The 19113-nt window shown below is 40.6% G+C and overlaps 1 protein-coding gene and 1 long non-coding RNA gene across 3 annotated transcripts; one reads left to right on the plus strand and one right to left on the minus strand.

Annotated features, from left to right (window-relative positions):
• Positions 1-2208: 2208 nt before the first annotated feature.
• On the minus strand, positions 2209-5428 carry LOC114251991 (uncharacterized). Its single transcript, XM_089732617.1, has 3 exons — positions 4592-5428; positions 3480-3658; positions 2209-2266 (listed from the first exon to the last, which is right to left on the minus strand). The coding sequence occupies exons 1-3, from the start codon at positions 5255-5257 to the stop codon at positions 2209-2211; spliced, it is 903 nt and encodes a 300-aa protein (XP_089588743.1). The 5' UTR covers positions 5258-5428.
• Positions 5429-14280: 8852 nt separating this feature from the next.
• Positions 14281-16114, plus strand: LOC114251995 (uncharacterized). 2 transcript variants are annotated; one of them, XR_003625130.2, is made up of 3 exons: positions 14281-14328; positions 14419-14505; positions 15982-16114. It is a non-coding gene; the product is annotated as an uncharacterized LOC114251995 (long non-coding RNA). The 2 variants fall into 2 exon arrangements; XR_003625129.2 differs by lacking the exon at positions 14281-14328 and having other exon boundaries at positions 14335-14505.
• Positions 16115-19113: the final 2999 nt, after the last annotated feature.

Below are 19113 nucleotides of genomic sequence, written 5' to 3' on the forward strand. Positions count from 1 at the left end.
TTGCTTAGATGGGTGGACGAGCTCACAGCCCACCTGGTGTTGAGTGGTTACTGGAGCCCATAGATATCCACAACGTAAATGCGCCACCCACCTTGAGATACAAGTTCTAAGGTCTCAAGTATAGTTACAACGGCTGCCCCACCCTTCAAACCGAAACGCATTACTGCTTCACGGCAGAAATAGGCAGGGTGGCGGTACCCACCCGCGCGGACTCACAAGAGGTCCTACCACCAGTTAATTATATATATTTTATATATTTACTACTTTAAATAAATTTTTTTTACTAGAGGTCCCGCAGTAGTCGAAATTCGACTATAATTCATTGGAATTGTAAGTTTGTACACTATTATGATTGTATTTTATACTTCTATAATCACAAATTTCGCCAAGGCTACATTATAAAAACATATTAATAAAGACAAACAATATTTAATCTATTCTCAATTTGACCACAGACGTCAAGAACAAAAGTTTGACAATAAATAGTATGCATTCGTGTGTGCGTCAAATACATGGTATGTAGTGTGTGTAATGTTTTCTTTATTGATTTAATGTATCTTTTATGCATTATTTAAAAAAAATGTTGGCATTGTGCACTTCTTCTCTATATTCTCTATAAGTGTGGAAAATTTCATACTCCTCCGTCCGCGCAATTTTCGTAAAAAGGGATACAAAGTTTTTGCTTCATTAATATATAGATTATTTCGAACGCATCGGCAATTTTACAGTTTTCATAGTCACCGACAAATGTTGAGGACGGATAATAGAATACATAAATTAATTAATAAATAAGTTTTATGATTTTTCATTGTTCAGTAAAAAAGTTAAGGGAACTTCTTTACTTTTTTTTTGTCAACGACTCGAGTTTGTGAGTAATCTATACTAATATTATAAAGAGGAAAGATTTCTTTGTTTGTTTGTTTCGAATAGGCTCCGAAACTACTGGACCGATTTGAAAAATTCTTTTTCCATTAGAAGCCGACATTGTCCCTGATGAACATAGGCTACTTTTTTTATTTTTTTTTTGGTTTCATGTGTGTTTTAATGTTTCCGAAGCGAAGCGAGGGCGGGTCGCTAGTCCTTTAATAAGTACGTTTGGATGTAAAAGTGAAATACATAAGACCTCAACTAAAATAAGGGATATCAGTTGGAGATGGCATATAGGAAGAATGTTCATTCGATTGCTAGATGATTATAGTTTGAAAAAATCAATGTTTATTATTTGGCATCCGTCTAACAGGAGACCCCACTTAAAATTTACATTATTAAGATTTAAATTTGAAATCGCGAATGCTCAGAAACAACTAGACCTTTTTTTGAGTTACCAAGAAATCGTCGGACTTTCGCCATATTTTAGTGGTACTCAGGGCACTCCATGTTGCTGAACTAAGTCTCTGTCGCTGAAAAAATTGCGTCCAAGTCTCAGATGAGGCAGAATCAGAGGTAGGCTAGGAGCAAGGTATATCTCTTCGTCGCTCTATCTATGACGGAACTATGAAACCTTACGAATACCAGTGTATTTTTTCCACCACTGGAACAATTAACTATGACTCCCAGCCGAAGACTGTTTAGCGTAGCCGCATCACCATCGGCCCACAAATGTCCACTGCTAGACATAGGCAAGGTTCGTCACGATGGTTCTACGCGGACTGCATTCAGGGGAATTGGATTTTTATTTATATATTGCTTAGATGGATGGACGAGCTCACAGCCCACCTGGTGTTGAGCGGTTACTGGAGCCCATATACATCTACAACGTAAATGCGCCACCCACCTTGAGATACAAGTTCTAAGGTCTCAAGTATAGTTACAACGGCTGCCCCACCCTTCGAACCGAAACGCATTACTGCTTCACGGCAGAAACAGGCAGGGTGGTGGTACCTACTCGTGCGGACTCACAAGAGATCCTACCACCAGTAAAAATCTACCATCATTATCCTTCCAATTAGTGAAAACAGAGGGAGTTTCATCAGATGAGAAGCACGTGAGGTTAACGCCATAAAACAGCAACAACTGCGCTTATGACTGATTTATTTAAGGTTGTATTTGTAATTGCCAAAATGTGATTTGTATGAAAAAAATTTTTTTGGAGATACATGTGATTTATCAGCATCTGTGGTATTCAGGATGGAGTAGGACTGGGTTTCGCCGGTGCTTTACATAAACAGCGCATTGGTTTTATAATTTATTGCCTTTTAATGATACATTTCAATAAATTCGGTAAGTCCGTTTCTCGTTCAGCCATGCTTCTGCGGTCAGTGACTTGCTGCAAACAGAAATGAGAGTTAATCATTATCATTTACAAAACGAATCTTACGTTTTTATGATTGGCCAGATTTTTTTTTATCTGCCTATCAGCCATTAGCCAAGTGGGACTATTCTGGCTGTAACATTACTTGTGGGCGGGCTAACCATATGCCTTTGTAGGGTCCTGGAGTTCTTTGAACACATTGCCCGAAAAGACGGTCACAATCTCGAACAATTGATGGTGACAGCCAAGAGAGAGGGTAAATGACTCAAAGGAGACTCATAATCGTCATCATCATCATCAGCCTTTATTTGCCCACAGCTGGACATAGGCCTTCCCCAATGCGTTCCACAGGATGCAGTCTTCCGCCTTCCGCATCCAACGACTTCCCGCCGTGCACACTAAGCCGTCGGTCCACCTGGTTGGAGGGCGCCCCACGCTCCTGGTACCCATCCATCAAATTCGATCATCTCTGAACATCATGTTCCACAACGTCTATCACGAAGCCAAGGATTGTAGCAGATTGAGGGAAAAATGAGCGTGGCAGTCACGACCTTCAGCGTTGAGGAAAGCAAGGCGAGGACGAGGAGGACTGGCTGAGCTCACGGAGGTCAATTATCATCACGATATTTCCCTATCGAGTTGCAAACTAAAACAGTTTAAGTATTTTTTTTCTATTTTTATTGCCCTATGCAGAACAGCATATGGTGAGTGGTTACCGTCGTCCATGGACTTCAGCAATGCCAGAGGCAGAGTCAAGCCGCTGCCCACCGTTAAGTACTCTCCACAAGCCTCGTTTGAAGAACGACTTGTCTCAGCGCTTGGGAAACACCGTGGAGGAGAGCTCATTTCAAAGCCGGATGGTAGGTACATGGCAAAAAAGATCTCTGGAAACGCACTGTGGATGTACGCAGAGGCTCCAGGTAGTATAAATGAACTCTATTCCGGTGGCGGGCGGTGTGATGGTAAAAAGGAGATGATGGCATCATCTCAAATAATTCCTCAGAGCACTCCCCGTGGAACATACGGTACAAAATACAGAGAGAACTGAAGTCCGTCTGCAGACCCAGAGGTTCCAAGCAATCCGTGAGAATGGGATTGTAGTTAGTAGATTCTACAAGGTTGGTACCGCCAATTAGTGATAGGTCGCAATGAGAGGGCCCCTTTTAAAAATATAAGATGGATGGTGGATCCTACTCGTGAGGGCTTAGTGTATGTACAATATGAGCACCCTTCTTCATTGTCGAAGTACCAATTTGAACCCTGACATCGCATCTTTTGACACGATGACATCTGATGTCGCGTTAGACCGCGGGTTATTGGGAATGTTCGCGCGTACATACCTTTGTAAATGCAGTGCGGAGGCGGTATCCATTGGGCACATCCCGCGTCGGCAACCGGCATGCACACCTGAAAATATTAAACAAACAATTAACAAGATTTCTTTTTCCTACCAATGCTATCCCTTGAGAGGCTATTTCAAACGTGTAGGTGAGCTCTCGGGGCTCAAAGCGGAGTGTTGCTAGCAAGAGCAGTGCTTCGCAGAATCTACCGCCGGATCGGAAACGGGCCCACTGAGAAGATCCGGCGAGAAACTCAGTGGGCTTTGTCTGTGGGTTAATTCGCTCGTCGAGCCCTTCGTCGCAAGCGACGGGTTCGACGAGGACGGTGACCGGTGACAAGAACGGAATTATTTAACTAAACATACAGTATCTTCGGTTCCTGCGTGTCCTAAACAATAAAACTACTTCTACGGATCCCGCGTTTTTTTTGTTGCCATTATATTATTTCTAGCAAAATGAGAAGACATAGTGAATATTATATGATTGATTAATAATTTCAGAACAAAACTAATTACAAAAAAAAAAACTTTTTTCACGTGCTTAGTGAATTTTTTTTTAAAGTTTTTCAAAATATTTTATAATATTTTATATTTTGATTAAGCCTTTGACTCACAGCCCACCTGGTGTTAAGTGGTTACCGGAGCCCATAGACCTCTACAACGTAAACGCCGCCACCCACCTTGAGATATGAGTTCTAAGGTCTCAGTATAGCTACAACGGCTGCCCCGCCCTTCAAATCGAAACGCCTTACTGCTTTACGGCAGAAATAGGCAGGGTGGTGGTACCACTAGTATCTCTAATTTACGTTGGACAATATTAAGAAAATTCCAATTCAACTTCAGCGAGCAGGAACTTAACACATCCCAAACGCATAACGGATCCCAACGCAGCGTCTTTTAACAAAACTGGAAACGACTTGTTAAATGGATACGGGGATGAAGGGGACGGGGACGAAGGGGGCGGGCACGAAGGGGACGGAGATGAAGCAATCAGAACTTACCAGGTGAACTGGACTCAAGTTGTAACCAAGAGGGCACATGCGCTTGAACATTCCGTTAGGGGTGCACACGTAGTAGTATCTGCAGTCGGCTGGGTCTGGCATGTTATACTCCCTGGTCGTTCCAATAGGACAAATAGGAATTGGGGGTTCGCACGACGGGTCCTTTCCACCGTATCTGGTTAAGGCACCATCGTTATCTTCGCCCTCATTCGCGTAATCTTCCTGTTCGGACTTTCCTTTTGCCGCAGATGCGGGATCTTTGATATTATTTGATGGATGTTCTTCTTCTTGCCTAGGAGGCACCACATTTTTGTTGTCCGTGGAAGGTACCTCTTGTCTCGCCGATGAATCATGGTGTTCTGTTGGAGTGGACCCCTGTCTCCGAGATAAGTCCAATTTCAATGGTACAGCTTCTAGTTTACCATTCTCAATTGAATTCACCGATGAAGTAAGTCTCGTGGACGAGCTGCCGGTCATTTTAATGCCCATGCTCATTCCTTGGGCAAGTGCGTTGTTCATATCGTTTTCGAACATGCCATTTTTGGGCCTGTTGTGACAATCCTGGCAGTCAACGAACCAACCACCCCAGGATTTATCCGTTTTTGATGAACAGATGTACATGAAGTACGAACAGAGACTCTTCACAGCTTTCTCTATGATCGACATGACAATACGCAAGGTAGTGCGCACTATTGAGTGACTTTTTATCCATTTTATGATGGTAGCCCCTATAGTCTTCGAGATGGTGATGGCTCTGTTGAGCACGCCGCCGAAACACCATTTGTTTGACTGAATGTCGAGGAAATGGTTTTTGATGATTCGATATTTCGTTGATTCGCATCTCTGGAAGATTATTACCGTTTAGTTACTAAAGATTAGGATTAGGGTATCAATATTTTCTGAAGACGTTTTAATACAGGAGTTCATGACAAAACAAATCTTTAAGAAGATATTATTATTAAGTATTATTTTTTATTGCTGAGATGAATGGACGATCTCACAGCCCACCTGGTGTTAATTGGTTACTGGAACCCATAGAAATCTACAATGTAAATGCGCCACACACCTTGAGATATAAGTTCTAAGGTCTCAAGTATAGTTACAGATATTATTAGAGATATTATTAGAGATATTATTAGAGATACCAGTGGTTGCCCGGTAATCGAAATTCGACTATAATTAATTGAAATTATAAGTTTGTACACTATTAAGATTCTATTTTCAAAGACTATTATACTTCTATAATCACAAATTTCGCCAAGACTATAGAAAATTATTAATAAAGACAAACAATATTTAATCTATTCTCAATGTGGCAACAGACGTCAAGAACAAAACTTTGACAATAAATAGTGTGCATGCGTGTGTGCGTCAAACACATGGTAGTGTGTGTAATGTTTTCTTTATTGATTGAATTAATGCATAATTTTTAAAAAATATTAGCATTGTGCACTTCTTCTCTATATTCTCTATAAGTGTGGAAAATTTCATACTCCTCCGTCCGCTTAATTTTCGTAAAAAGGGATACAAAGTTTTTGCTTCACGTATTAATATATAGATTATAAATGAGAGATATTATACTAACCAAAGTGTTCGGGTTAAACTTGTACCCGTTCTGACAAGCCATTTCGCGCATCACGGAGTTGTTACATTTAAAATATCTGCGGGTGTCGTACGGATGCGGCATGGGATCCGCCTGTTGGCATGTTGATCCGAATCCATTGCCCTTACCAAGATTCTGCGTGGAAGCAAGATGGCAGGCCAGAACCAAGAGACCTGGTGTGAAATGAGTTATGCTATTAGCACCCAATACACATACAAAAAAATAAAACATAATTACAGAAAACTCCGTTTAATAAATGGTTTTTGTATTTTGCTTCTGCCAGTCCATGCTGGTTGTTTGCTAAAGCCTCCTCGAGTGGTCTAAAATTAATCCTTGGTCTAAGAATTAGTATCGTGGAGTCTGAATATATATATTTCTTCTTTTCTCGTTACCAGCATCCACAACATGGACATACAGCTTAAGCAGTGTGCGTGGTTTTTTTTTTTTTATTGCCCTTGTAGGCAGACGAGCATACAGCCCACCTGATGGTGAGCGGTTACCATCGCTCATGGACTTCAGCAATGCCAGGGACAGAGCCAAGCCGCTGCCTACCGCTTAATACTCTCCATAAGCCTCGTTTGAAGAAGGACATGTCATAGCGCTCGGGAAGCACCGAGGAGGAGGAATTATTCGAGATGATACCGGCATCTCGTTTTTACCACCGCACCGCCCGCCACCGGAGTAGAGTTCATCCATACTACCTGGAGCCACTGCGATCATCCACAGTGCGCTTCCAGAGATCTTTTTTGCCACGCACCATCCGGCTATGGAATGAGCTCCCCTCCACGGTCTGATTATTTTATATTGTTATAAATCAGGATTAAAATGTCTTACCCAATCTCCAAACGGGAAACATTGTTGATGAGTGCAGAAAAGCACAGTGAGTCTGATTTCCTCTCGATTCGCCGGGTATTTATAGTGGAAAGAAAAACAATCTTAATTAACGTAATGGATTCGGTACGATAATTAGTCGGTCCCTTAATTGTGTGACAAATCGGTGCAGATTTTGTTTTTAATTGCTCGTTTAACTTTACTTGCGTGTGTTGATAATGTAATTTAAAGGTGATGGAGGCAATTGCGAGGTAGCACGGAGGCACATTCATCCTCCAGGGTATGCGTTTTAGGACGGCGGAGTCCCACCACTAAATAAAAACTCTTAGACACAGCCCACTGAGTTTCTCGCCGGATCTTCTCAGTGGGTCGCGTTTCCGATCCAGTGGTAGATTCTGCGAAGCACGGCTCTTGCTAGGGTTCGTGTTAGCATCGTCGTCAGGTTTGAGCCCCGTGAGCTCACCTACTAGTTACGGTTACGCTGGAATAGCCTCTCTAGGCTACCAGCTTAGGTAGGAAAAAAAAAACTAAATAAATAAATATATACTTACAATCACGCCACGTTAACTGGTCCCGTGATAAGTTCGTAAAGAACTTGTGTTACAGGTACGAGATAACGGAAATAAATGTAAGATGCATCCATAACCCTGTAAAGACATTTTATATTTATCATCCAAATATCTTCCCTTGGCGGGATTCGAACCCGCGACCCGCTTGTGCAGTGACCATATCACTTACCACTAGACGGCCGTTAAACTGGGGTCGCGACGACGATATAGTCGTGCACACCCTTTGCCCTGGGTGATTGAGGCAGCGCCGTGTTCTCTTTTCGCAAATAGGACCGTCGTGGCTACAATACTTGGCGAATCCTGGAAGGCGATGCTTAACTTCTGCGGCGGAATGGGAGAGGGAGAGCTCAAACCTCACCGCACCGATCCATTGCGCCGAGCCGGGGGCTGGAGAAGAACTCTCGCCCGGTCCCTATGCGCGGTGATCTCCCCCCTGGGCGACCAGAGGGGGTGGACAGCGTATGGCGCTACAGGATTGCTTACTTATTAACAAGGCGTTCATTACTTTAACAGCGATCCAATCGTCTAACTATCCTAAATATTATCTATGTGAATATAAAAGTCGAAATCTGTTTTTTTTTTATTGCTTAAATGGGTGGACGAGTTCACAGCCCACCTGGTATTAAGTGGTTACTGGAGCCCATAGACATCTATAACGTAAATGCGCCACCCACCTTGAGATATAAGTTCTAAGGTCTCAGTATACTTACAACGGCTGCCCCACCCTTCGAACCGAAACGCATTACTGCTTCACGGCAGAAATAGGCAGGTCGGTGGTACCTATCCGCGCGGACTCACAAGACGTCCTACTGTTAATGTGTATGTACGTTCCATATTTACGCCGAAACGGCTTGACCAATTTCGATGAGATTTTCAGGAAACCATCAAATCAGCGGATAATTCTGTGAAGTCTGGCAGCGATTGAATCAGAGTCAAATCAAAGGTAGACCGGCAAGTCGGGCCGAGTTTGCCTACTTCTATTTTAATAAGATTTAAACCAAAATCGCACGGTGCGTTCATTAGCAGTCCTATCTCCAAACGCAACATTGATATTGCGAGCTGTTTCTGCAGCGTTACCTCAGCGTCGGAGCTCGTATTCAAAAATCACCCGTATATAAAATACAATCATAATGGTGTACAAACTTACAATTCCAATTAATTATAGTCGAATTTCGACTACTGCGGGACCACTAGTTACAATAGAACGGTATTTTCATACTTTACTAATATATCGACACATGCGAGGAATGATATTGTAAATTATCATATTTAGCTATAACTGAGTTAAAATGTTGTGCATGTCGATATACGAGCAAAGACTATAGTTTAATTTTCTCCTCCCTTCGTCAACTGATTTTTGAAGTGAAACTTCTTTAAGTGCATGAGGGTAAAATTTTTACAGAACGTTACGCAGGTACGCAACGGAAGTGACGTCAAACTACTATTGAAATTAAGTACTTGTCAAATGTCAGTAGTAGTAGTTGTTGTATTTTTCCAACTGGAAAGGCAAATGTATCATACCATACAGCCTAATATTTTATAATTTTTTTGTGCAAAATGTTAATAGGAATTGAAATGAAATGAAAAGAATTTGGAACATTAATCAAATAGCATGAAATTGAATTAGTCAATTCAATTGGCAAAATATTAGTCATTTACAATTTAGAAATCTAAACATAATGTGACTGTCAACACTGAGGCTTGAGATTGACATTTGACAGACTTTTGGCGGGAACATATCTGCCTTTTTCCCTTCCTCTAAGTCTCGGAAAACTAAAGTTTTAGATTTGTATAAATATAAGCAAGTGTTATAAATTAGTTCGCCAAAAAAGTTTCACTTCTGACATGTGTACTTTGTACGCACGCACTTTATTATTTTTTATCATACGTTATCTCTTTACAACTCTTTTTACAGCTTTTTATTCTTTCAACGCGTAATTAACTAAATAGAAGACAAAACGTATAATGAGCCTTAGAGTATTGGTTATTACGGTCGTATTTCGTACATCAGGAGAACGCTCTATAAAAAATGAAACCAATTTCGAATCATCCATTAAATTTTATTTTAACATCAGCTATGTTCTGGGTTGTGCTGCGCGAACTTTCGCCTTGAGCCTCGACGAAGATGACGAGAGCGATCAGGAGAATTAGGATCTGTAACAAAAATATATTCATATAAATAAAATTGGAGTGTCTGTTTATAATATTGAAATAACCGCTTTTTACTACATCATCCAAGCCATAAAAAAAAAAAACATGCATATTAATATATGAGGCCTATAAAATCAAAGGCAGCTAAATCCAAGTCTGTCAAATATTCAGGTAAACTACAAAAATCGGCCCTAAGCACGTTAGGATCCTCCCAATCCATTGAAGTACTGCTCTTGCTAGGACCAGTGTTGGCAACACTCCCGGTTTGAGAAGCTGAAATAACTTTGTTCGGATAGCTACGATATTCTTTATTTTAAAGCAGATTTATAAATCATGAGAATATTACTAATAATCTAAAATTTAAATGATAAAACTTCGTTTATTAGTACTTAGTTCTGAGTAAAAATAAAATTTTTGAACTGATTTTGTTAGAAATTTAGCTGCATTTGTTATAACATGAAAACACTAAAGCGTGTCCAACTAACTTAACAAGATAGCGCCATTGTTAATCCATTTTACGACATTATGGCGTTTAGCTGCTTTTGATTTTATAGGCCTCATATATGCAGTACATACACGAAAATAACATTTTTTACAATTTTTGTCTGTCTGTCTGTCTGTTTGTTCCGGATAATCTCTGGAACGGCTGGATCGATTTTGACGAGACTTTCACCAATAGGTAGCTGATGATATAAGTAGTAACTTAGGCTACTGTCTTTAGACTAGATTCCCCTCGCGGCGTCACCCACGGTACGACTATAACCGCGGGTAACATCGCGGGACTCAGATATCTATCTTCTTCTTCTATATACAGGGTGGCCGGAACATTAACGTCCAAAAAAAAAAATTAGGTCTCTCGTGTCGTGGGGCATCTGCATGTATGTTCCGCGATTTTTGATAGTTTTCAAGTTATGTTTTTTTTTCTAATTTATCGAGAATTTTCGACCTGGCCAAATTAAAAAAAAAAAATTTAAATTAGAAGACTTTTCGATACTTTTTTTTTGCAACTAATTTTCTACAACCTGTTCTTTTATGCATAAAATAATCAGCTTCGTAACTTTTTTGGAAGTTGTAAAAATTTTGGTGTAAAGAGAAAAATTTACGGTCGGTGAATAAGACTTACATTACCTTACATTTTCAACTTTAAATTAAAAATCTAAACAGGTGATTAAATAGTTTCTAAGTAACTTTAAAATATGCGCTGGACTCTCAACTTTCATAATCAACAAATAAAAGTACTGCTTAACGGGCTACTTTGGCTAAAATTGGCCAACAAAGACAGCGTGGTGGAAAATACTTAAATTTTTTGGTCTTACAAAAAAATTTTACAACCAAAAAAGTGAATATAAGAAGCTAACGGCCAGCCTTCAGGATTAAAGAGGCACTGGAAGAAGAAGAAGAATAAAAATGAAACCCGCAAAATTATAATTTGCGTTATAACTGGTGGTAGGACCTCTTGTGAGTCCGCGCGGGTAGGTACCACCACCCTGCCTATTTCTGCCGTGAAGCAGTAATGCGTTTCGGTTTGAAGGGTAGGGCAGCCGTTGTAACTATACTTGAGACCTTAGAACTTATATCTCAAGGTGGGTGGCGCATTTACGTAGTAGATCTCTATGGGCTCCAGTAACCACCTAACACCAGGTGGGCTGTGAGCTCGTCCACCGAACTAAGCAATAAAATATAATAAAAAAAAATAAGCAAAACTTACCACTGCAAGTTTCATTTCGTTTTCCTGATAGATCGATCGATACGTGAGAACTATTTTATACAATTTTGTGTACTAAAGTGTACATAAAGTGCCCAACATATTGTGTTCTTAGACTTATATATATATCTGGTTCCTAATATTAGTATATTATTTGAATTTAAATAACAAAGTTGATTTTATACAGAATATGTAAATTGACTTTAATATATTTAAACTAATATTGCGTTATCTTTTATTGGCTGAATTTAATTTATTTAATATGAATAAAAAATGCCTTTGGCCTCGCGATGTTATTGACCCGTACAATTGTTTACACTACGCAGTAAGTAAGTAAGTGCAAGAACCTAAGTTGAACAGAATTCTCAATGTACCGTGTTCCGTATTTTTATTTAAGTATAGCTTCTAATTCTGAATCGGTCTCTTTTGAAGGTCGTGTTTAGCTTGAAGTGCTGATCACTCGATGATCTATGCTTCCCCATGACTTCTTGTCCTTGGCGGTTCTTATAGCCTCGGTTATTACCTGTGAGCATCTTTACCAGATCTGACCAGCGGGTAGATGAGCGTCCGTGTGATCTTCTCCCGTCAACCTGACAATTGTAGTCGTCGTGGCCTAAAGGATAAGACGTACGGTGCATTCGTATCTAGCGATACAACGGTGTTCGAATCCCGCAGGCGGGTACCAATTTTTCTAATGAAATACGTACCTAACAAATGTTCACGATTGACTTCCACGGTGAAGGAATAACATCGTGTTATAAAAATCAAACCCGCAAAATTGTAATTTGCGTAATTACTGGTGGTAGGACCTCTTGTGAGTCCGCACGGGTAAGTACCACCACCCTGCCTATTTCTGCCGTGAAGCAGTAATGCGTTTCGGCTTGAAGGGGCAGCCGCTGTAACTATACTGAGACCTTAGAACTTATATCTCAAGGTGTGTGGCGCATTTACGTTGTAGATGTCTATTGGCTCCAGTAACCACTTAACACCAGATGGGCTGTGAGCTCGTCCACCTTTCTAAGCAATAAAAAAAAAACTAACATCAACTTCTCTTAGTTATCGGGTTCTCTACGAGCGATGGGACCGAAGTACGTGGGAATACATTGGAAGCAGATAGCGGACAGCCTTGTGATAATACCGAGCTCCTTCAGAATGGATAGGTTGGTCCGGCGTGCTGTCCATGAAATTCGCAACATCCACCTCCAACACCAAATTTCAAAAGCGTCGATCTAAGTATAGGTTAGATCACGAAATTAGATCGCTTTTCAAAGAAATGTGTAATGCTTTGAATGTGTTCTTTTTTTTTTCTATCTAAGCTGATGTCTAAAGAGACCATATCAGCGTGACCGGGCTAGTAGGTGAGCTCACGGGGCTCAAACCTAACGTTGTTGCTAACAGGAATCCTAGCAACAGCCGTGCTTCGTAGAATCTACCACCGGATCGGAAACGCGACCCACTGAGAAGATCCGGCGAGAAACTCAGTGGGCTGTGTCTGTGGGTTAATTTACTCGTCGAGCCCTTCGTCGCAAGCGACGGGTTCGACGAAAACGATGACCGGTGCTTGAGGTACTTAAAATCATCGTTAGTGGAACGGGAATATCCGAGATGAGGTGTGCTGAATGTGTTCAGTGAGCGAGCTCACAGTCCATTTGGTGTTAAGTCACAGAAGTCATCACAAGCGGAGATATTTATTTGCATGTCGCAGAATGGGGCCAATATTTTTATAATAATATGTTTTTTTTTATTGCTAGATTGGTAAACGAGCTCACAACCCACCTGGTCTTAAATGGTTACTGGAGCCCATAGTCATCTACGACGTAAATGCGCCACCCACCTTGAGATATAAGTTCTAAGGTCTCAAGTATAGTTACAACGGCTGCCCCACCCTTCAAACGGAAACGCATTACTGTTTCACGGCAGAAATAGGCAGGGCGGTGGTACCTACCCGCGCGGACTCACAATAGGTCCTACCACCAGTGACGTTGTGGGTCCACGGTGGGTAATCGTGCAAAGAGCTTGCGCAGCACGAAACTGTGACAGTTCCGAGACGTCTTCTCCCTAAGTCAGGCAACGAGGCTGTCTCGATTCGACTCGAGCGATGACATCTCGACCATGCCGAAGCACGCCACCCGAACTTGGCAACGTTTGATGAGTAGTTGCGGCTCACACCCACTAGATGGCGCGCTTTCGTTTCGTTTGTCGGATGCGACAAGCGTATTGCGTCTACCTCGGAGAACCAGGCCACTGAAATTGCGATACTTTATGACAAATATATTTTTTTTAACCGAAACTATCGACATCTTGTAGCGGATGCCCCTAAACTTATATGTTGTTAAAGTTAAGGCATTTACTTAATTATTATATAACTAAAAACAGAAAAGAAATCATACAAGTCTCTATTTGTTATAGTCAAATTAATTAAACTTTATCAATTTCCAAAATCCTTCATTAAAAATAAAATATAGAATAGGTAATATGTTACTGCCATCTACAGGAGCAATGAGAAACTAATCGAAGCGAAGCCATCTAGTGGCTGACGCCCGTAAACATGTTTGTTGAGTGCTTGAGTTGTTTTTTTTTTTATTGCTTATCTATAACTAATTTATGCATATTATCTTTGCGGAGAACCCTCAAACATTCTTCGTAGATGGACATGTCATAGGGCTAACGATGCAAGGAGGAAAATTCATTACGTTTTCGTGTAGAAATGAATGCTGGAAAAACTCCCCTCGAGCCAGCGATCCCCTCCTTTGACTCATAGAATGTACACATCAAATACATTAATTAAATGAAACACACTCAACTCACTCAATCAGAAACACGCGGAATGCTAATATTGAATTAATTTGATTTTCGCATTTGTTCCATCCATTCAACTGTAAATATTGTTTGTTCTTAATGTTATTGGACATAAAATAGTATTTATTATGTGACTCGGAGTAAATTATTGGAATATATGATTTGACAGCGGATTCAATACAGCCGACTACAATAGATTGATCTTAGTAGTTCCTACGTAACGAGCCATTAAGAAATGGATATGAGATCTGCTGTGGTGAGTCCGTTCTGTTTCTTAATTCAGTACAGTAATAGCCCCTTAATCGCGTTCCCTCCATTCGCGTTTTCACTATTCACGGATTAATAAAATGCTATCCAGGTCGTATATTCGCGACTAATGATTATTTAAAAGATTATTCGCCGATCTAAAAAGGACTCCATTATGTAGGTATCCAACCGAATATCTTTTGTAAGCGCGCTTTTCCGTATCAAGGTTTCTGTATTCGCGGCATATTTATGGAACATATTTACCCCGTGAATAAAGATAAATAATAAATAAATAAATAAATATTTTTGTTCCATTTGGGATAGAAACTTTGGGCCTCTGGGGTCCATCTGCTAAAAGTTTTTTTAAGGACCTTAAAAAAAAGTATTTGAAGCCTCGGGAGACCAGAAGGCCGGTACGTATTTTGCACAAACAATTAGCATTGCTATCCAGCGTGGAAATGCTGCCAGCCTTCTGGGAACGCTGCCAACTGGCGGTGAGCTAACACAGATTTTCTATTTATAAGTAGCTTTAATTAATAAATAAATATTAAAGAGGTTTTACTGTAGATAGGCCAGACATTTCTCAATGAAGTCATAATACTCATATCAACTTGAAGAGTGTTTGAGAACTTGACTTCTTTGAGAACTATTTATTTTGAAGTAATAGAGTATTTATTATAGGCATATAGCCTTCAGTTGACAGGTGGTAGAACATCTTGTGAACACGCATGCGTATGTACCATCGCTCTTCCTATTTCTGCCGTGAAGCAGTAATACGGCCCACAGACACCGCCGCGGTGGTAGATTCTGCGAAGCACTGCTCTTTCTAGGGTTAGTGTTAGAAAAATGGTCAGGATTGAGCCCCACGAGTTCATCTACTTGTTACGATTACGCTGAAGTGGCCTCTCAAGGCTATCAGCTTTGGTAGGAAAAAAAAGAAAAACGAATGCGGTTTCGAAAGGTGGGGCGGGGCAGGCAAATTTGGCCCCCCTTTTTATGATTTTCGGATTTTTTTTATTTTTAATTATTTGTTCGTCGTTTGTTCGCTAATGTTCGAATGTAAAAATTGTTTGTTCGTCTTTTATTAATTTATAATTAATTAAACAAATGATCACCGTTAAGTTGCCCCTCCTTACTAGATATCTTTATTTTTATCGCTGAGATTAATTCATTTTGATCAATTATCGTTTATTCGACGACTATTGGCGATTGATTGATCATAAAAACAATTAAATTCCCAATTATTAATTATTTTATATCCAGCAAACTATCACCTCACGCCTACATTGCGCATGCGCCGGTTTTGTCAGTCAGCTGGCAATGGCCATATTTATTAGCGTTTTGGTTAAAAATTGCGTTTATACTGTCTAATTATTTCATATGTAGATCAAATATGAACGGCTGCCCTACCCTTCAGACCGAATTAGACTTAGAACTCATGTGAAATAGAACTCAATAATGAAAATAAATGAAAATTTCGTTACAGTTCCTAATTCTCGTGATCGCTTTCGTGAAAATCGTCCAGGGCGGAGCTGCAGCCGTACACGGATTAGACCAAACAGTCCAGAGCCGTGAACAGGAGATGGCAGAAAAATTAATAAAATTTTTGTGTTAATGAATGGTTGCTCTTTCATTTCTCCCAGAGGTGATTTGCGGTTGACCACAACACATTAATTAGGATATCCTTTGTCATTGTTGTATTGAAAGAATGTAATATTTCTTTATTGCTTAGATGGGTGGACGAGCTCCCAGCCCACCTGGTGTTAAGTGCTTACTGGAGCCCATAGACATCTACAACGTAAATGCGCCACCCACCTTGAGATATAAGTTCTAAGGTCTCAGTATAAGTACAATGGCTGCCTTCAAACCGAAACGCATTACTGCTTCACGGCAGAAATAGGCAGGGTGGTGGTACCTACCCGTGCGGACTCACAAGAGGTCCTTTCACTAGCACTGCTCTTGCTAGGATTAGTGTTAGCAGCGTCGTCAGGTTTTAGCCCCGCGAACTCACCTACTTGTTAGGGTTACGCTGAAATGGCTATCACTTTAGGTAGGAAATAAATAAAAAACGGCGAGGTAGTTCCTCGTTCAGTCTCAATAGTGAACCACTTGTTTTTGTGACAACTGTTGAGACTTTCTGGACTCCTATCAACATCTTTCTGTCCATTTTCCATTATACAAAAGAGAGAGAGAGAGAGAGAGATACGACGTATCTATCAAAACGATTTCAAGTTAATAGAGAAAGGTTAAAATTGCGCGATTTTCAAAATACCTCATCCATAAATTTGCAACCACGGAAACACCAGAGCTACCTATTGCTACTCCATCAATCTCTGGGTTAAATTGATATGTATTGAAAGGCTTTAAGAATATGAATAGTGAAATTAAATTTGAACGATAGGTAATTATAGTAAAATTGAAACAACAACATTTATGTTCATCCCAAGAATTTTATTAAAACGTTGACTAGAGGTTGATTGGAGGAGCGGTCGCTATTCGCCCTCTTGCCTTGGACCTGGCCGAAACTCATAAGTGCCATCAAGAAAACTAGGAACTGGAACAAAAACGAATCAAAGAATATTCACTCCACATTCAACGCTATGAATTTAAAAAACCTTATGCGGCTTAGCGATAACCGAAGCGAATGCTATGAATCTAGTGTTGTTTTATTGCCCTTGCAGACGAGCATACGGCCCACCTGACGGAGAGTGGTTACCGTCGCCCATGGACTTCTGCAATGCCAGGGGCAGAACCACGCCGCTGTCTACCGTTAAACTTCTCTTACCACTCTTCTTAGATCACCTGTTGCAATGCATCAGCAATCACGGGACAAATGAGTCATTGCTTAACGCCGAGTGCTCGACAAAGCACATGTTCACGATTGACTTCCAGAAGTCGTCGTGGCCTAAAAAGATAAGACGTCCGGTGTATTCGTGTTGAAGCGATGCACTGGTGTTCGAATCCCGCAGGCGGGTACTAATTTTTCTAATGAAATACGTACTCAACAAATGTTCACGATTGACTTCCACGGTGAAGGAATAACATCGTGTAATAAAAGTGAAACCCGCAAAATTATAATTTGCATAATTACTGGTGGTAGGACCTGTTGTGAGTCCGCGCGGGTAGGTACCACCGCCCTGCCTATTTCTGCCGTGAAGCAGTAATGCGTTTCGGTTTGAAGGGTGGGGCAGCGCCGTTGTAACTATACTGAGACCTTACAACTTATATCTCAAGGTGGGTGGCACATTTACGTTGTAGATGTCTATGGGCTCCATTAACCACTTAACATCAGGTGAGCTGTGAGCTCGTCCACCCATCTAAGCAATAAAAAAAAAAAAAACCTTTGAAAAAGGGTATGTAGGTACCATCATCTTACCGATATTACCCCGAGCATACGAACGTTTTAAGGTTAATTGGCCGGTTTTAAACATTAATACGTAGCTGAGACCTCGACTTTAAATCTCCATACAAAAGGCAGTGGGTTCGCATGTTTTTTTTTTATTGCTTAGGTGGGTGGACGAGCTTACAGCCCACCTGGTGGTAAGTGGTCACTGGAGCCCATAGAGATCTACAACGTAAATGTGCTACCCACCTTGAGATATAAGTTCTAAGGTCTCAGTATAGTTACAACGGCTGCCCCGCCCTTCAAACCGAAACGCATTACTGCTTCACGGCAGAAATAGGAGGGGTGGTGGTACCTACCCGTGCGGACTCACAAGAGGTCCTACCACCAGTAATGTGGAAGGGGTGAGTTCATCTCGTGGCGAGATAATCTCAAATAATGTGCTATTTCTCCTATTATTAGTTATTAGAGGAAGAGGTAGACCTAAGAAGAAATGGATGGATTGCGTGAAAGACGATATGTGTAAGAGGGGAGTGGGCGAAGAAATGGTATATGATAGAGGAGTATGGAAGGAGAAAGCATGTTGCACCGACCCCAGGTGTCTGGGAGAAGGGCAGGAGAATGACGTGGGCAGACGAGCATACGGCCCATCTGATGGTAAGTGATTACTGTCGCTCATGGACATCAGCAATGCCAGGGTCACAGCCAAGTCGCGGCCTACCTGCCGTATTACGCGCATCACACGAATTTAACCTCCAGGGCAGGAGAATGATGATGAAATGATGAATGAGTTATTTTCCCTTGGTACCGCACTAAGTCGAAAGAGTGCCGGTCCTCAGTAATTTAATTTAAGTTTAAACTCACCTTTGAGAGTTTCATGTTTTTTTCGTGCGTATTCAATGTGAATAGAGATGTCGAATTGTCTCCTGAATTATTTTCGCGGTCTTTTATAGAAGCACATTGTTATCAATATTACTAAATTCAATTCCTTTTTTCTTTGGACAAATATTGTATTAGGCATAATAATACGTAGTATGTAAATAGTCTGTTATTTAAATATTAATTGTTATTTTTATTTGAATGTGAAATTTTAATTTATGTATTCGATAATATTATCTAACTCAATGTTGAATTGAGGCCGGGGCAAGCCTCTTGATAGAGGCCATTGACCCCATTTTCGGATTTTTTAAAGTCAAAATTAAATAAAAATATTTATATACAAAAGTTATGTACTATAACGAAATCCACGAAACCATTCACTCAATACTTTAAATT

Source organism: Bombyx mandarina, chromosome 02 (genome assembly GCF_030267445.1).
Source record: "Bombyx mandarina strain Sakado chromosome 02, ASM3026744v2".
Taxonomy (NCBI): domain Eukaryota; kingdom Metazoa; phylum Arthropoda; class Insecta; order Lepidoptera; family Bombycidae; genus Bombyx; species Bombyx mandarina.

Bases quoted from the DNA above. Each gene is read 5' to 3' on its own strand.
- LOC114251991 (XM_089732617.1), bottom strand. From the start codon at position 5,257: ATGTCGATCATAGAGAAAGCTGTGAAGAGTCTCTGTTCGTACTTCATG. The intron at 3,659-4,591 runs GTAAGTTCTGAT...TAATATTTTCAG, and splicing joins ACTTGAGTCCAGTTCACCTG to GTGTGCATGCCGGTTGCCGA. The intron at 2,267-3,479 runs GTGCTCATATTG...TTCTGTTTGCAG, and splicing joins TACTTCGACAATGAAGAAGG to CAAGTCACTGACCGCAGAAG.